The 19525-nt window shown below is 41.1% G+C and overlaps 1 protein-coding gene across 5 annotated transcripts in view; it reads right to left on the bottom strand.

Annotated features, from left to right (window-relative positions):
- Nucleotides 1-9010, bottom strand: part of Gria3 (glutamate ionotropic receptor AMPA type subunit 3) — a 284001-nt gene extending 274991 nt beyond the window's left edge. For 3 of the 5 annotated variants that reach the window (XM_047535596.1, XM_047535599.1, XM_047535598.1), the window contains exons 1-2: nucleotides 8719-9009; nucleotides 7408-7566 (exon numbers count right to left, since the gene is read on the bottom strand). In XM_047535596.1, coding sequence (XP_047391552.1) covers nucleotides 7408-7566; nucleotides 8719-8827 — 268 coding nt within the window. In that variant the 5' untranslated portion in view covers nucleotides 8828-9009. Of the gene's footprint in view, nucleotides 1-7407; nucleotides 7567-8718 lie in introns of all 5 variants that reach the window. The other 2 variants (XM_047535597.1, XM_047535600.1) reach the window with 1 other exon arrangement.
- Nucleotides 9011-19525: the final 10515 nt, after the last annotated feature.

Genomic DNA, 19525 nt, shown 5'->3' with positions numbered 1-19525 from the left:
AATTGATTTATGGAATTTCAGACTAACAGTAGACTGTTGGGGAATAGTATTTCAGGGAAATTGAGTGCCATTTTGCAAACCTCAAATGACACTGAGTAATCTCTTAATGACATCCCTGGAGTAGTCCTTAACTTAGGCACATTAGAAAGTGACATTACTTCTCTTCCCTACTCCCAATGAGTGCCAGGCAGAGGCCTTGAAAATGGAGTCAATCTTTATACTCCTATAGGACCAGATAGAATGAGTTGTGTTGTACTTCTTGTTTCTAACCCTGTTTAAGAGAAGTCAGACAGCTGAGGAACAGATGTTACATGTCTCCTTTTGGCATTCCTTGACCCAGAGAAGCAAAGTGGGAAGGGAGTTGAAACCACAGGCCAATGTCAGATCTCTTGAACAGGTTGTTTCTAAAAGGGGTACTTTGGGGTATGGCAAGAAGCCAAGATATTGTCATCCTGACTCATGAGCTACTTCCTCTCTCAGCTTGCCTTCTAGTCTCCCCTCTACATTCCTACAAAACCTAACTCTGAGTAAATGCTTTCATCAGACACCTAATCATGCCACCTACCTGCCTGACACGGACACAAGGCTGTTGGGAATATGATAGAGATATCCGTAAGTCAGAATGAGCCAAATGTGTCTCTTACAGAACCTTTCTTGGAAGGCAAAAAGGTCTAAACATAGGTAAAAGCTTGTCTGAAAGAGCCTTTCCTTTGGTGATCATAGTTTCCCGACTCTGGACTCTTCTTACTCAAAGTGTGATTCAGGGACTAGCAGCATTGGTGTCACTGGAGAGTTTGCTAGAAATGCAAAGTCTTGGGCCCCACAGAAGGCTCTTTAAATCAGAATCATTTTAACAAGATTCCCTGTATGATCAGTGTGCATGTGAAAGGTCGAGAAGTCCTTTTCCACACTGAATTGTGCCACAGAGCGTTGAGGGATCATTACTATCTGTGCTTCCTCTTCTCACTCTTATCATTGCTTCCCTGCCTCCTCCACACAAAGGTAAATGATAATTGGGCTGAGGATAATTGCTTAAGAAGCATGTGACAATTGGAAACTGAGGATCCAGAGTGAAGGATGTAGACACATATTTCTCTCATCAATGCTCAAATGAAAATCCAGAAGAGAGTACGCTGGTTATTTCTGTCAGGAGGGAGGCCAGAATGTATGCTTGAGCCAAGACAAGGGAGGGATGAAAGGAATGAAGAGGAGACACTTCTTGGCTAGGCTTCCAAGTGTCTACCATTTAGTGTCTGTGACAGAGATATTGCCTCATAAAACATGGCATTCCATATGCCATCCCAGGGAATGGAAACTTTCAACTTGAGACCCAACTTCCTTACTATCCTTTTCCCCTCCTATGATCATCCTTTTGTGACCTACACTTCCTGCCAGTGCCTACAAGGTAACTTCAGATGCTACAACAGACTCTTTAATAAAATGAGTCCCTGTGAACTTTGGCTGCTTTCCAAATTACCCCCAAAACTTTTAGGTTTAGTCTGGGGAAGTTGAACCTGCCTATGTTTTTGGTGTACTCACATACTATGGGTAGTTTATATTTTACCTTGACCTGTAAACGTCCTCCATGACTCAAGCCAGCTTTATTGACCCTTCATTTGCCACTTTCATCTGTGTTTCTGTATTAGTTAAAAAGCTGTCACCCCCACCCCCCTAAATAGAAACCAGTCTCTAAGGAGGATGAATTAAGAAAAGAGATATTATGATGCAAAAGAGATTTAGGTCTAGGTAGGTTTGGTGTGGCTGGGAATACCGAATCAGGGGCTACTCAGTGAGTAGGTGGTTAGAGACCAACAAAAGGGCATGAACTGAAGAAACAGAGCAGGAGAAAATAATGGCAATTGAAGAGATAAAACTATTAGGAAAACAAATTCTGTCCATGTTAACCTTTTGTTAGGGAGTGACCCCTTTTGGGGGTGGTTGCCCTAGCTCAGGGCTGAACCCACACACAGGCTGATGCTTTTTGCAGCTTTTGGAGCCCAGACACTTCCTGAGCAGCCCTGAGGAAGGAGGGAGGTCCTTTTGTGTCTGCACAACTCCTACACTCCTACTGAAAACTAACCATTGTCCCCACCTGCAGCAGTAATTACACCCTCCTGTGGACGTTTCATTTCATTAGACCCAAAGTATCAAAGCCAAAAGAATAAAGTCAAAACTTGATTTTTAATGGCATGCATAAACTATACAGATGATTATCTTGACCTTCATAGAAGATAATAAGTCTCATGAGATTTTATATAGTTTTGCAGCCCCCATCTAAGAAGTTCAAAAGTAAATCACCTTGGTGAGAATGTTTATTCTTCTCCTCCAAAGTTATGAAATCCATCTTCTAAATTTCTGACCCTCTCTTCAAACCCATGATGTCATTTAATCCTTAAACCGATTGTATTAAAATGACAAATTTCTTGTCCACAAAGGAAGACAAATAATACCACCTCGCCAGCTTCATTTATTTTTCAATCTGTTATAACAAAACCAGCCAATCACCTCTGACTACCCAGAACAATGAAATTTAAAAATATATCAGGAGTCAAAAACATAAAATGAAAGTCTGAACCAGCCTCTACTATTCTCGATCTTAGAAAGTAGGGAGGGAAATGCAGAATTAAGAAAACAACCTCTACACAGGCAAAAGTTTTGGAGAACTAGTTTCATTTTAGGGAAAAAAGTTAAAATTCCAGAGAGGAAGAAAAATCCAGGATTGTTTTGCAGTAACCACAGACAGAGAACAAAATAATTCTCTTTGCTCTTTCCCCTCAAACAGTTCCATTTTCCCCCACCCACATTTAGTGGATAAATAGGAAGCTGCCTTGTACAGGAGGTAATACACTTTGCAGGAAGCTCACCTTTACAGCCATTTATTTTTGTGGCCCAAATGAATGCATCACCTTGCTCCCTCCTCCCCCTATAAAAATAGATTTTTTTAAAAATCCCATAATAAACCTTATGAGAAGATGACATAGATCCTTGACTGGCACCACTGAGGCAACTGCTTCATGCTTCAGTGAGCTAAGCCAGCTGGCCAGAAGGCTGAGAAGTGGGCTAAGCCAGTGAGCTTACTGAAGAATGGTCAGCAGACAGGAGAAAGGGAGAGCAGCAAGGGCACAAAGATGGGGGACTTATCAGGTGGTGGAGCCAGAGCAGACATTGGCTAAGATGTGAAGATCTATTTAAGAGCAGGAGCTGTGATCCTGGGGTCTTCACCCTGGTTCCAAAGCTCACGTGGAAAGGAAAAACACCCAAACCAAATCCAAACGAACAAAAAAAAAATTCACTAAATTGCAGAGCATGGGATCAAATAAGACATTTCCTTCCCAAATGAACCTAAATGGTTAAACGGATCCTGGCGATTAGAATAATTAGATAATTAGATTGTGACTCTGTAGGCAAGAGACGGAAACCTGTCCGGGGTAAGTATACTTGGAAGCGAAATGCACTCAGTTATAAAAAGATCATGTTTTCAGTTAGCAGGTATATTTCAAATGGCTTGAAAAAATTAATAGAATAAAAATTTGCTGCTGATGGGTTAGATTTAGCTAGCAAAAGAGATTTTGCCTGGGGCTCCATTAGAGCTTGCACTCCTAAGTCCGACTCTCAGTTCCACCATCACCATTGCACCTCCATCAACAGATTTTTATTTAAGTCAACGTGTTTACAGCACAATTCCGTGGTGTATAACCTTTAAGGTTACACTTGCCTTTTTCCTGCTTCCTGCAAACTGTGCGTAATCCACGAGCACATTTGTTGGCTGTAAAGGTGTACAACAGCAATTTTTGCAATGACAGTGCGGAGAGGGAATATGAGATCTGTGTGCTAATGAGCTGACACTGCAGAGGCTGGGGCGGTGTAGTGTGGAGTGCACTACAAGTGCACAGCAGCAAGACACAGGAGGGGACTTCAAGGGAATCTATGATGTTTCCTGAGGAACCAGGGCAGCAAAGCCATGCAATGGGACCCAGCAGTCCCTTGTTGTTTCCACAGCCCCCAAAGCCAAGGATGATCAAATCCAGTTTTTTAAAGAATAGATAGTAACTTACTTGTGCATCTCTTATCATACATACTGATTGCATGGGTATGAGTGTCTATATATGTATATGAATGCATAAACAGATATTCTCACATTTTTCTTTCTGGGTTTATCAAGCTACATTGAAAAGTAAGGTATCAAACTATTAATTCCTATCAAATGGAAACATGTGCTTAAAATCAGATGAGTCTCGCTGATAAACTTCAATTCACCCCTGAGCTGAGATCCCAAATGAACCACCTTTCAAAGCTAGGGAGGCTTTTATTGGCCTCTTAAGGCACAGAATGAAGTTGGAGTCTGTCCTAAGCAAACCTCTTGGGACTTGTGCAAAAAAAAAAAAAAAAAAAATTGGTTGCTGGTGAAGAAGAGTCTTTAAGTAACTAATGCCTGGGATTTATTGCAAGGGAGTCTTCTGAATACATTATGGGGGGTAAGCAGGCCAATAAAAAGGTAGAGTTGAGGATAGGGGCACTTACAGAAGTCATTATCATTTGTTTATTCTTTGTGTATCTGTTTACCTGTGAACCTATGCCCTGGAAAGTATGTGTCTGCCTCAGAATTGAAGGTGCAGAAAATATCATGAGAAGAGATCAATATAGTGCTAGGAGAAACTGAAACTAGTAATTCTGCATGGCCATAAAGGAAAGTTTCTTTAATTTTCAACTGTCCATTCTGTATCACATCAGATAGGAGAGGTGGATGACCAGATTTGGAATCATGTGGGGTTTTCTTAAATTTTCCCTAGACTTCTCAGGAAGGGGAGGCCAGAGGATACAGAGGCTTTTCTGTGCACAATCAGGTAGTTATTTGGAGCAATGGAATCTGGGGTCATTGCCAGATTCTAGTACTGAACTAGAATTGTATGACAAACCTGAAATATTTAACCTCTACTTACACAAGGAAAAGAATAATCAATGCCAGGTGGAGCGGGGATTAGATACGTCCAAGACTTCCTTGGCCCCTTGAAATCATTGGTTTCCACATTCAGACTATATGGTTGGACTAGTCATTTTTCTCATACTAAGCTACCAGGCAGCAGCTGCCGGGAGACAGCTTTGAGATCTGGCACCCTTTCAATGATTGTGACATTCAGACATGACTGTTTCGGGGACTAGAGAAGATGACAGCTTGCCTCCTCTTTCTTCTGAGCTGTAAAGTCTGAGAGTGCAACAGGCAGCTGAGTACACATCACTGGTTTCTAGATATTTTCCCCATGTGTGGTGTGTGTCTGTGCAAGTATACATGTGTATTTGGAATAACTAAGGTCAAGGTCATCATTTTGCTTTGTGTTTTTTGTTGCACACTGAGCCAAATCCTTTCTGTCCTATTCTCAAGTCCCTGGTCATAGCTCAGTCTTGTAAATAGAAGTGCTGTGAATTTAGGGTGAGGAATTTTGATCTTTTGCTTTTCCTTCTCCATGGTTGTTTCTTAAATGCCCTGAGAGGTAGACATGAAGGCAACCCAACACAAATATGGGTAACTTATTACCTATTCTCAAACTTGAGATTTTTCATGTGAGACTTCTCATTTCCTGATTGCTCCTTGGGTAGGGTTTCAATGGTCCTAGGTTGGCAGGTGTCAGTCCAGTTCAACCATAAGACCAGGACCAAAACCTTAGAAATCAATTATTCCTGAGAAGCTAAATGGCTCTCTTATCCTAGTTCTCATCGGTGGAAAGACACTGAAGGGAGTTGAAATAAATATTATTTGTTAACAACATGATAATAAATGCTGGTAGTTTCATGTACTCGGTTTAAAATCTGTTCTAATTGATATTTAGGAAGCTGCACTTGAAATTCAACCTCTTGACAAGACCACAGTGCTGCAGGATTAAGAGTCAGATATGTGTTGTAAATGCTGTGGAGACAGGCTGGGATTACTTAAATAAGATGCAAAGTATAGACAGACATTTTGTAACTTTCACACTTAACAGGAATTAATAAATTCCTATTTTTATCAATGTCGGAAAGCCAAAGAATGTCTAATACAGTGTATCTGAGAACAGATATATAAAAGGATCTGTACCTTCAGCTAAAATTTTCTTAGCACTAATAACTGTCACATTACTTGCAAAATATTTCACCTCCTTTCCCTTAGTCCAAATCTTCAGATCCAAGGAACCTGCACCTTTGGAGACTCTTCCAACAGTTTTTGGAAATTACATATCTTTTGAGACAGAAGAATTTGAAGGATGTCACATACAAAGTTTCACCTTACCAAACATAAATATAATTTTCCCATGAAAGAAAAATGAAAAAATTCCAAACTACACCAACCGTAAAAACAAAACATGCTTTATGTCATCATTGGTCTCATTGTTGTGAAACTTTAAGTGAAATAAGCTTAGATCAAGAATTCTCGGTCTTTCTCACAAAACATTCCATTCAAGTAAAATCTTTAGTTTAGCAGGCTACTAGCCCTTTGGATTGGTTTTACTTTTTTAAATGCCCCCTTTACAGAGGAATAAACATGGGACACAACTATGGATTCAGAAAGGATTTTAGGGCTGATGAAATTCCTCTCTTTGATATTCAGTTTTCCTCTACCAAGCCTCCCCCTCAACCTCTTGCTCTAAATTAAGAACTATGTTGTCCTTAACAATTAGGGGGTGGGGTGGGGGTGAATAAACCAGAAGAAAAATAAGTGGCTTTCCAAATATTCATCTGAGCACTGTCTTCCCCTTGCCTTTCAGTTTGCCAGGCACTCATCACTTGCAATCAGTTTGTAGTCTTATCAGTTCCTATCAGAGCTCTCTTAGTAAGAAAGGTGATAGTCTAGGACAGAAAGAGGCCAGGGAATCCAGCCTGATCTGTCCCTCAAGGTCACTTGTTGGCGGAATTCCTCATATTTTGTTTCCTACATATTAGGCAATTGTCAGTTTCAACTCCTTCTTACTTGCCAGGCACTAGCTTTAACACTTAAATAATGTACATCCTGAATTGACTCAATCAAGAAACTGCTGCTGCTTCTTTTTTAAATTCCATCTGAAGCAATTTCCTTGAACAACCATGCTATTTTTTTCTTTCTTTTCCCCCAGCCAAAAAAAAAAAAAAAAAAAAAAAAAAAAAAGTGGGGTGCGGGGGAAGGAATGCCAGTTTAGCAGGGAGGAAAATGAAACTTTTATATCAAACATTATTCAAAACAGAGTTTTGTCCACTGCCTTGAGTTTTGCCCACTGCCTTCAGCCCTGCAGGAGAAACCTCCGGGGTTGATTTATGCAACATGAAAACAGAATTGCCTAGAGCCCCTAAAATGTCTATCGAGGCAATCACCAGCCAGCACACAGCAGACCTCAAACACCACAAGCAAAATGCAAATGAGGTCCCCAAGGTCCCAAAGGGAGGAAAAGCAGATCTACTTACAAGCATTAGTCACAGAAAAACTATTGGAGGAATCCAAGTGATCTACGTGGTAATTCAAATGGAAGGGCTTCTCAGTGGTGTTCTGGTTGGTGTTGTATAACTGCACGGCAAAGCGGAAAGCACTATGCTCCTGCACAGTGTTCCTCATGAAAAGTCCACCTATAAGCAAAAAGAACCAAGATTTGGCTTGTGTTCCCCCACCCTAGGACGAGTTAGAAAGAGGGGAGCACTAGGCACCATATACCTCTCAGTATTACTGGGATGCACAATTGAGGATTGTTTTTCAACCTGTGTGTTTCTCCAGACTTGTGAACTCAGATTTCGGCCAAGAGAAACCTGGTTTCTCCAGACCGAAGAGAAGAGGCTGGAGGGAAGGGAGGAAGGGAAGAGGGGGCTGCTTTGGTGTAGGACGATGCACCCAAGAGTATAAATTGGTTCTTAAGCAGTAGTTTTTCCCCCAAACACTCTTCCCCCACCCCCATCCCCACAGCTGGTTCATCTTTACCCGGTGTAAAGGGAGAAGTAGAAAAAAACACAATTTTATTCCTCTTGCTGCCCCATCCCGTTCCCTATTAGCCACTCTCCCTCGTGAAAATACAGGAGATTAGTTCAGTAATGGCAACAATTCTAACTTCTCGACTTGTAAATACGGACAGAATCAGGGAGAACTCCCTTCCGGCTCCCAGAGCTGGGTTCCAGACAGACACAGCGGCAATTCATGAATTCGTGGTCTGCGTGACTTCGCCGCTCGCCCGCTCAGCTCCTTGTCTCACCCCCACTTCCTACCCCATCCGCTACCGACCTGGCTGCTGCCCAGGTCTGGGAGATCCAAAGTGGGTTCCACACATTCCCTAGCACTAGCCTGTCTCCCTGGAGCCAGAGACGCGGGACACGGAGCCTCAGCCCGGGTTACGAACCCTGGCGCGACCAGACAGGCAGCATCACCCTGGGACAACTTCCAGTGGCTGCACTCACGCCATGGCAAAGTCAAGAGCCGCGAGCTGAAAAGCCGCGACTCTTCGCCCCTTTGCAGCATCCCAACCTCCTGCTAATCTCCCCTGCTCCTCCCAGCTGGGAAACCGGGCAGCCATCCCCATCAGTCCCAGGAGACCCCTCTCTCATCCTCAGCACTCCCCAGACTACCCAGCTGGTTGGGGCTCAGATCCCCGCGATCCCTGCCCGGTCCCCATCCCCAGTCACCGTCCCCAGACCATGCAGGATGGGGACCCGGGCGGCCGCGGTAGCCCCGCCGGGGCAGTTGTCTCAGATGCAGAAGAGCCTGGCCCCACTGGCTGGCTCGCTGTCGCTTACCTATGCTGATGGTGTTGGGGAATCCTCCGTGAGAATGACCCAAAAGCCCCAGGACTAAAAAGAAGACCGCCCGGAGCACGCTTTGCCCCATTTTCTTCTGCCTGGCCATGCTACGCCTAAAACGAAGCTGACAAGAGCATGGGCGCAACTCGGGAGTCGTCAAAATAATAATAGAAAAAGAAAAAGAATTCACCGGCTCTTACACCCCCTCCCCTCAACTTGCTCTCGCTCACTCTTCCTTTCCACCCCACACTAGTCCTCCTCCTCCGCTGCCGCCTCCTCTTCTCTCCTCTCTCCTCTTTCTCCCTCCCTCTCTCTTCTCTTCTCTTCTCTCTCTCTGTCTCTCTCTCTCTCTCTCTCTCTCTCTCTCCCCCTCCCTCCCTCCCTCCCTCTCCTAGGATCTCTCACACCCCCTCCCCGCCCCCCACCTCACTTCTGTCTTCACACCAATCTGGAAGGCGGGTTCATTGGCTGCAAGCTGGGTTCGCCAAAGCGATCTCTCCCTATCAGAGATAGAGATAGAGATACAGAGAGAGAGAGAGAGAGAAAGAGAGAGAGAGATAGAGAGAGAGAAACCTAAGACACAAAACAAAAACAAAACATTGAAAAACAAAACCCAAAAAACAAAGGAGAGAGATAAAGAAATAAGAAAGAAATTATAAAGAAAACCTGAGACACCCCCCCTCCGAAGATGGTGGGTCTAAAGAGGGGGGAAATAGAAGGAGAAAGCAAAAGGCTCAGCTCCGGTGAATTGGGCTCTCCCAATTGGGCCGGTAGGGGGATATTGATCAAAGTTGATCTGACGTGGAATTAAAGCCGCACACCGCTTAGCTCCTCTGCAAACTGCAGCCGCGGACTGCAAAGCCTAGGCGCTGGCGTTTGTCAACACGGGAGAGGGAATCAATAGAAATTCACTAGTCCTCACGTGGACCAGGCTTTCGAGCTGCAGCCAGTCCCCCTTTTAAAAAAAAGGCTGCATTGCCTTTGCGTTTGTGTGTCTATCTTAAAGAAGGGGGGTCTTGGGGGCGGTTAGTGGTTACTCCAGAGTCTTTGTAGAGACTCACAGAAGCAGTTCCCATCACAATGCGCCCCAAGATGCTGCGCATGCCTAGTCTATGCCGCTCAGTTTTTACAGCAGAGATCCGAAGGCCAGTTTACAACCTCCACCCCAATCTCCGCAGCTTTGGGAGGTGTGTCTCCCCCACTCAGAGTGCTGAGGCAGGTTTGTGAGAGGTGGGGGTAGTCGATGGAGAGTGCGGGACTGACTGCTTTGGAGGGCATAGGAAAAAAAAAAGTATGTGCATGAAAGTGGTAACTAAAAGGTTAATGAAAAGGACGCTCAGTCCCACCGACTAAGGAGAGAAGTATGGGAATGAGCTGGATGGGGGTGGGGACTGAAAGTTAAGATCGGAGGAAACTGTCCTTGGCTGCCCTGCTCCCTTGGTGTTGCCTCAGGATGTTGCAGCCTAGGCTCTTGAATGATGACCCCAGAGGTTATTGATCCTCCTAGATTCTTCTTCCTTTCTCTGCTCTCAAGGGAGGAAAGAGCCTATAAAGTCATACAGTCCAGTCTGGATCTAAGTGAGGAATGGTCCCCTCCACAACATCTTGTGTTTGGACCTCCTGGGCTATTCCTTTCCCTAACCAAGTTCTCCAGTGGTGAGAAAAAATAATCCTCTTTATCTCCTAGCTATTTTATTCCTAGCCCACAGCTACTCTATAAAATACAGATTTTATCCTCCTCACATTTGCTATTGTCCTTTTCATATCCTTTCCTCCTAACCTAAGTAGATAATGAGACTTCATACCTGTGTACACCAAACTGATACACAGGGGACAGGGGTCCGGGGACCAAGCCAGTTCATTGAATACTTTGGAACTTTGAATTTGGCAAGACATAATCTGGAGCCTGGAACAAAGAGATTCAAAATAATTTGGCAAATAGAAAAAATATTCTAGGCTCTTCCCAGATTTCTATCAATTCTGATACTGCATAGTCTCTTTCTACTGCATCATGCATAGAAATCTTTTATTTACATTTTGTCAGTCCTTGGCTAGGACTGAGGAAGAATCTTGAAAGCCAGAGGAAACCCATTATTCCAGTGTTAGGAGAATGAGGACAAAAGGGTAACAGAGATCCCTTTTAGTTGTTGACTACCCTTGACATATGTGCAGAGTAGATAACACCAGTCAGGAACATAGACTTAGGAGACAGATTCAGGTTCAAATCTAAATTCCACTGCATACAGGCAGTATTTGATCTTGATCAATATTGTTAATCTGCTTCCAAGTTTTCATCTTTGAAATGGGAATATTAATAGTTCATTTTTATAAGGTGATTGTGAGAATTAAATAAAATAATAGATTTGAAAGCATCTAATTTATTGTCTGACTCACAGAAGAATCAATAAATGTTAATTTCCAAACACCCTTTCCTCTTTCTCTCCTTTTAAAAGTGTCCTCTTCTCCCCAAAAGCCCCTGATGCGGTCATACTCCCTTCTCCCCACCATATTCACAACCTCAGACTCTGCTACCAAACCTTTACCAGTGTTCTACATAAATATCTTCCTATCATAACTCTTCAAGAACCCCAGGAGACTGGAGAGAATCTGGTAGATGAATCTTTACTAAAGTTCTAATGGCAGGCAGTGACAATTTAATATTGAAAATGCCACATTTAGAGTCTCTTCTCTGTGCCAGGGACTATATGTTCCTTCTTTTAGATAACATAGTTGCATTTTAATAGGAGCCTTCAATGCCTTGACCCAAAACAATAACTCCAGTAAGAAGATTTTATTTTTGATTTTGGGTAGGTGAATAATATATTTTGCTGTGGGAAGGTGGCTTTTAGCCCACTTCAATTCACTCCTGAAAGCAGCCAGGTCCCCATGTATGCTTGGCCAGCCATGAGAAGAAGTGGAAGCAGAGATCTGTGGCCATCTTCACTGTCATTTGGCCTGAACTGTAATGAGAGTGGGTCAGTAACAAACGATGAGAGGAAGTAGGACATTTCACTGCCTCTGCACTTGGAAATCCTCCACTGAAGCCATCATTGTAAATGCCACCCATCCCTTCTGTTTTCATCTCCCATGCCCACTACCTTTTTCCTCCACTTTCATCTGCTGCCACTCTTTCAACTTTTAGCTGTCAGTGGCAGCTGTTGGCAGAGTTGGACTAGTTTCATCTGAGCCAGCAGGGGCACAGTGGTAGACTAAGCATATTGCTGTTGGTTGAAAAGCTTGTATAATACATGCAAATTCTTTAGCAGTCTATCCCTCACCCAAGAGAGCAGTGGGACACTTTTTGAACTTCATCTCTGATCTTACAACAAGGAGCTAGAGATTATACTAGTAGCATTATAGCCACAAGAATTTGCCAACAAAGCCCCAAATCTAGCTCTCCCTCTGTGGTTAAGAGGCATCCCCACTGGATTCAGGGTTACCTCCTAGTCTTAGGATCTATGATTCATACTTTTATTTTAGACCTTTATTTTATTTATTTATTTATATGTAGTGCTGATGATCAAACCCAGTGCCTCACTCATGCTAGGCAAGTGCTCTACCACTGAGCCACAACCCCAGCCCTAGATTTGTACCTTTAAATGAACTCTGTGATACAGTTTAAATAGCAAGATAATAAGCGATTGCAGTTTTTATGGAAATGTGAAAAAAGCATTTGTCTTCCTGAGATTTACACTTGTTTCAGGCTTGGGACAGGTGCACTTGGATAAGCAGAAAGGAGTATTGGCCAGTGACGTTTGGAGAGGGATCTATATCATACATTGAATCTTGTCTTTGCTAACTTGATACCTTGAAAATAAGGAAAATAGCAACAGAAAACATCTTGATTCATTGGAAGGTAACGTTTGTATCCTTTAATGATGATGAAACCAAGATATTTTATCCTTTGCCTGATGAGGAGATAATTTGCTCATCGTTTGACTTGAAACTTTGATGTCTTCAACAAACATTTATTGACCACCTGCTATATGACAGGCTGTGCTGAGCACCAGAGATATAAGGAAGCAAGTAACAATTTCTGCTTTCAATGAATTTCATGCTCAGAGAAGGAGCAGATGTATTCACTCACAATGACAATGCAATATGGTAAGTGATCTGAAAACAGTAAGCACCAGGTTCCATGGCAGTGCAGAGGAGGGTGTTTAAATATGTAAAACAAAGTACTTCTCATATTCCAGATTCAGTCCCAAACGATTAAAAAGAGAAGATGGAATATCTTAGGGTCAGAAAAACTGGCCAAACTTCTAGATTCTAATCAAAGAATAAAACTATTTTTATGGTTGTGTCTTGCATTTCTATTCCCAGGTTCTTTAAGAATGATACAGTTCAGCCATTTTTGAAGATTAATTAAGATTGGATGTGACATCTAAGAAAGCTTGGGTTCACCATCCTACTTCTCTATCATCCCATTTTCTTTATTATACCACCTCTCCAGAAACCTCTTCAGAAATCCTCAATGTGGGTGTCAGCCTTGGTGTTGCTGAATAAATCCACAGTCTTGAGGAACTGAAATTCCAAGTACAGGTCTAGTTGGAGCTGCTTCTGGTGGGAGTACATGTATGAGTCAGAGAAGAAGTCTCATGAAACTGGGTTTAATATGCCCAGAAACAAATCTATATAGCAACTTCTTGAAGGAGACAGTCATACCAATTTCAGTGAGCAAGGGATCAATTGTTTATCAAATTATTTTCAGATAAGCTTTTTTTTAACATAGTAAGAATGTTTGGAACTCAATTTTTGCCCGGAAGACATTTCCAGGAGCTGCATGGAGGCAGTTATCTGGAGGTGATATTTTCTTTTACTTTTAAAGTCCCCCTTAAACCATCTTCCTCCCTGGACTAAACACTTTCAAAACTGCCTCCTTTAAACACCCTCAGAGCTACTGACCATGCTTTGACCCCTTCAGCTCCTATATCAGTTAGGAAGCTTCATGCTGTAGACAAGAACAAACCCATCAAAAGTAGTACAAACAATAATGGAGACACATTGGCTCATACACCTGGAAGGGTCAGAGGTAGGGCTGGCTTGAGAATTGATGAGGTTCAGTAATTCAATAATTTCTTTTAGAACCTAGTTAGTTTCTTTTCCTTCCTCCTTTCAATGGCAAAACGGTTGTAGTATTTCTTGGTTTCATATTTTCATCACACCATCTTGTTTTGCTTCAAACTAAATCATATGGCCATTTGTGATGCAATCCTGTGACCAGGAAATGCCATGCTTGGTTCTGAATTACCTGAATTGATTACCATGGCATGGGGGAACCTGATTATGTTCTATCCACAGAGATTAATATAGGATGGGTCTTGCCCTCCCCTACCAAATCACAAGATTGACATACATTTGGGGAGAAAGATATGGAAGTTGGGAAACAACCACAATAACCATTAAAATCCTTGTTTTCCTGAAGAATCACTCTCTGAAAATCTTGGGCAGCAATAATTTGTTCTGGAAGTGTCTATAGGACCCTGATGACTTGCTGAAACAGTCTTGTCATTGGTCTGTGTCAGATTTCTCAGTGGTTACATCCTTCTGTTACCTTAGTAATGCAGCTCCTTAAATTCAGTTCAAGATGCAGCTGTCTGATACTTAGTTCTGTTTGTGAGAGAATGATACTATATTGAGAGTTCAGGATGAGAAACTAATATAGAATAATTTCCTTTCCTAAGGGTAGAGGCAAATAGGCTTCCAGAGCCTTTCTTGTGACTCTTCCCTATATCCTTCTCAGAGTAAAGAAGGTCTAAGGTGGCACTTCATAGGCTATGAAACTAAGTAATCAGAAAGGGTATGTGAGCAGCCCAAGGTCACACAGTCAATTTGTGGGAAATGAAATTTCTTATTCCTCTAGGGCTTTATCCACTAGACCAAAGTCTCCTTCATGCTGTGAGACTGAGGATGTGAGAGAAGTGAATCACAACAAAAATATTCTGCTGGGATGGGCACACCTTAGCAAGTAATTATCCCTTGGTAGCTCTGAATGGGCTTGAAAACTGCAGATGGAAATCACATGGCTTCGGGACTCCCACTTCTCACAAAGTGACACTCTTATAAGCTGCAACGTCTCTCTGATGGGAAGTGTTAATTTATTGTGAATTATTCCAGGTTACATCCCAGAGATGATATTGTTGACATTTTTATTAATGTACACCTTTTTATCCCTCTGGGAAGGTTAAAAACTGTCATCATGAAACACCATAGGCAAGTCAGGGGGAAATTAACCCCTCAACCTAAAACTAGCCCTACCTCCCAACTTTACTTGGAAAGGGGATTAAATTTTGAATAGATTTTAGAGTTTTAGAGATGTTGAGAAATTTGGGGTGCCAATTGTTTGAAGAGCTATGTTTTATACTCAAGTGGACAAATTTCCATTTATCAAGTACACATGAAAATTGGAAACTGAATTCTGACACTTACATGCTTGGATATTAGGAACCAAGTTAGCTAGCTTCATGTCAGATGACACCACATGAGGCAAACACTTTTTTCCTCCCATGTTTGAGGTTGTGTATTTGTGAAGGTGGTGGTAATAGGGTTGGAATGGGTAAAGCACATGTGTTAGATCAAATGAGTTTTCTAATTATTCACTCCTTCCTGAATCCACACATTTATCATGGTCCCATTTTTGGTGGTTTATTTCCTTGCCCTTTAATTTGCCATGTGACTGGCTTTGGCCAATGGTTTGTGGGCAGAAATGACAATGCACCAATTCCAACTTGTGTCTTAAGAAACCTCATGCATTTATGTTTGTCATCTTTACCTCAGCAAATGTCACAAGAGGAATATGTATCAGTTAGTTTGTTGGTCCAAGAATCACGAAAGATATGGAGTGGACCCACAGTTAGTTTGTTGGTCCAAGAATCACGAAAGATATGGAGTGGAGCCACTCCAGTTGACTCACAAACCTGAAGTGAGAGGCAGTGTTTGGCCCAGGTACTATATACCCTTGTCAGAGCTGTCCACCTGAGTCCCGTCTAGAAGAGTTATACACCAGTCAACCTGCATATGGGTGCAAAATGACAAATGATGGTGGTTTCAAGCCACTAAGGTTTGGGGCATCTTGTTGCAGAGCAATAGTTAACTAGTATAGCAGGGCTCTGGTAGTAGTGTGTTTTTATGAGTGATCTATGACAGTACATCCTTGTGGACCCACAACCATTCAGTTTATGCCCACTGTCCTGGTATAATAATTAGTGATGCCCCTTTCACTCTTTAAAGTATCTTGGCTTAGATGTTAACGTGTATGGTTTATCTAGCTATGGTCACATAGGGCTTATGCAGTTGCTCTCTGCTGGTTTGCCATTCCCACCTCTTAATTTCTGCTTCCTATTTTTTCAGCTGGGGTTTTTTGACTTTAGCCATCTTGAGGAAGAAGGTTTTTTAACACTCCTTTAGATGTGGGAAGTTCTGGGTTTCTTGCTTTGAAATAAAATTCAGAGTATTTAGGGGAATAAAAAGATAACTCAGAACAGTTGAATTTTAGGATACTTGCCTGTGGCTAATTCTTGAAGAAGAATTTCAATTGATGGTTTTCTTAAAGTTTAATCTGTTATGATCTGTGTGTTTTGGGCATATTCTATTAAATCTCTGTGATGTCAATTTCATGAACATAATACTATTTTGAGGGAAAAGAAAAGCATATTAACTACCCCACACATTTCTGGGTGATTACCTACAAAATTAAAATCAGTGATTTTCTCTTTTATATCTGAAAATAGATATGCCCTACTTTAAGAAAATCCAGGCATTTCAATTTTATACATAACTATAATATACTGATTAAAAATAAATAAATAGAAGGAAGATCAATTGAGTAGAGTAAAGGGATCAGAGGAGGGGAGGGAAAGGGGTAGTACTGAGGATTGAAATGGAACAAACTGTTATATCCATTTATGGATATGTCAAAATGAACCCCCATAGTATGTGTAACTATAATGCACTAATAAAAATATTAAAAATAGAAAATTGAGTGTGAGCAAATATTTTGGGGGAAGTTTTGTATTTTACTAAAAACTTCACCAAAGTTTTCCTTTAGGTAGTGAACTGTTGTTGTGCAATGGTGATCAATTAGATGTGATTTTGACCCCCTGAAGACAAGTGGGAATGTTCAGAGACATTTTTGGACATTAAGCTTGGGGCAGCAGAGGCTACAAGCATCTAGTGAGTAAATACCTGGCATACAACTAACCCTCTGACAAAACACAAGGCAGCCCCAACCCCAGTAAAGAACTATCCAATCCCACATGTCAATAATGTCACTGCTGAGGAACCCGACTCTTATGCGTTGAGAACAAGAACGCATAAGAACCAAATGCAAACAAACAAACAAACAAAAAAACCCCAAATAATTTATACATACCTCTTCAAAAACATAGGTATTAGACCAGGAATCTGAAAACCTAGATTGTAATCACAGAAAGATTAGAGACAGAAGTAGAAGGGAGAGAGAAGGGGGAAAGATCATTGATCCTATCCTCTCCATACTGTGGTATTCAGGTTGAGAAAGTTGATGAGCTCAAGTCATAGTGAACTTTCTAAATATTTCTACTGCTTTCGCTTTCTAGACATTCTACAGCAATAACTCACTGATGAAGAAATGAAGCAGGGGAGGATATCTGTCATTTCCTCAAATCCAATGCAGAAGCCCAGACTTTCCAATTTCTATGCTGTCTCTTTTGCTTTAATTTACTGCAAATTACCTACAATGCCTGTTAGTTATTGATGTTTTAAGGAATATTATTATTGTTATTATTATTGCTTTGTTTTAGTTTAGAGAAAATACGAATGGAGATGAAGTATCAGTTGTGAAAATATTTCTGCAAGGATCCTCAGTGCTCAGGGTGGAACAGAAAATTGGTTCCTACTGAGCCAGAAACATTTATTTGAGCTTAAATGTAGAGTCAGATGGGCTCTACTAAGTAGCATCAGGAAGGCTGGAGACTAAGAACAAGGCCCACCTATTGTTTAGAAACTCTTCAGGGCAGACAGGACTGGCTATGTAATTTGAGGGTTTCAGTACAAAATGAAAATTCTGGGTTCCTTGTTCAAACATGGTTAGAAATTCCATGACAGGAACATTAAAACATTATATCATGGACCCTTGTGGCATAGGACCCTGTGTAACTACACAGGGCATGTTCATGAGGGCAATACCTGGCCTAGAGGAGAATGGGCTAGTATAAAGTACTACCCTCTTATATTCCCTGGGTTCTTGACTCCAGGCCCCAGGGAAAAAGTTCATTCACTAAGGACCCTGCAGGTTCCAAAGGAAATGAAGGGGCTTCCTCTAGGGAGGCTGCAAACAGTTTTTCACTGCTTCTCTAGGCTTCTTTCAGCAGGGAGTTCCAATCCCAGGAGAAGTTCCATGTTACAAATAAGAGAATATTACTTGAAATCACTGTATCTGGCAAGAGACCAAAAGGTGGTCCTACTGATCTTACCTGCCCAGCTATCAAAACTCAAAAATTGAATTCCCTAGGGAGAAGAAGACTATTCTATATCCAGAGGCACTACACTAGGAAAGTCTTTTTGAAGCAGTGCCTTTTAAAATAAAGCCAAAAACAAGCCTCTTCTCTCTATTAAGGTTGTGATCAAGAGTTTAAAACATTTGTCACATTTTGCTATTAAAGAGATAGTAATGACTCCTTTCTAATTCTGAATTTTCTTTACTCATTTTTCTAGTGTGTACAGATTAATTTACTTTTTCTGATCATAATGGTGAATATAACAATTATGTTAATATAACATAGAAGACTATGCTCATAACAATGACAATAACAGCTAAACATTTATTTTCTACCTCATTCCTGGTATTTTGCTAAGTGGTTTAGATGTTATGGCTCATTTAATGCTTATGACACTTTGAGGTAAGTACTACTAGTATCCCCATAGTCAATGAGAATGAAATTTAGAGGCATATCATCTAAACTTTACAGGAAAGAGAGCCTAAATAACATCTGTCAAACAAGGGATGTTAAATGGAAATTAATTACACAGTTCTAATTATTAAGTTAAAAAGTGAATTGATTTTCCCTTTATTTAGTATGCTTGTCTCATTGTATGTTTTTGTGCACACAAAATTCATTCGTAAATGTTTTGTATAAAGTTCATACCAGAGACTTCTCTATGAAGGTATGTTGAACCAATTAATAAATGAGGGCTTTCATGGGATCACTGAAGATCTAATCTTTCTTAAAAAATTCATGAAACTAAGGTCTATAATCATGCAATCTGTCACAATAATTTTAGGGAACAAAATTTTGTGATTGGAGAAGTACACTCTATCTTCACTTCAGGCAATCATATCCATGCCAGCCTATCCTGATGTGGTTATAAGTGAAGGCATTATTACCACTACCCTGTAGAAGTTTCCAATAATTGCAGACAAATTACTCATGTAGACAGTCACAGTAACCTTGAAATTTGAACTTTACACTTCTCCTTCAATGTATTATTTGACTTTTGCTTTTGACATATGTGCAACAAATCAGAACAATAAACTTCTGTGCCTTTTATTTTAGGTTACCTCAAAATATTTTTGGATTTAGTGACAGTGTGATTGATAAATACAGAAAGAATGGGATTTTTACATTTCCAAACTAATCTGTGTTTGGAAAAAAAAACATGGACACTTTATTGTCCTTCTAACCAAGATAAAACTCGAGGGAACCAATTTCTTTGATACTATAATACACTCTATTTTTACTCTAAATAAACATTTAATTGTTAAAAGCTAAGATGAGAGCTGTAAGAGGTCAAGTATTCTTTTATTTAATATAATTTATTACATAAC

This window comes from Sciurus carolinensis, chromosome X (assembly GCF_902686445.1).
Source record: "Sciurus carolinensis chromosome X, mSciCar1.2, whole genome shotgun sequence".
NCBI lineage: Eukaryota > Metazoa > Chordata > Mammalia > Rodentia > Sciuridae > Sciurus > Sciurus carolinensis.
This window is presented reverse-complemented; position numbering and strand designations above follow the sequence as displayed.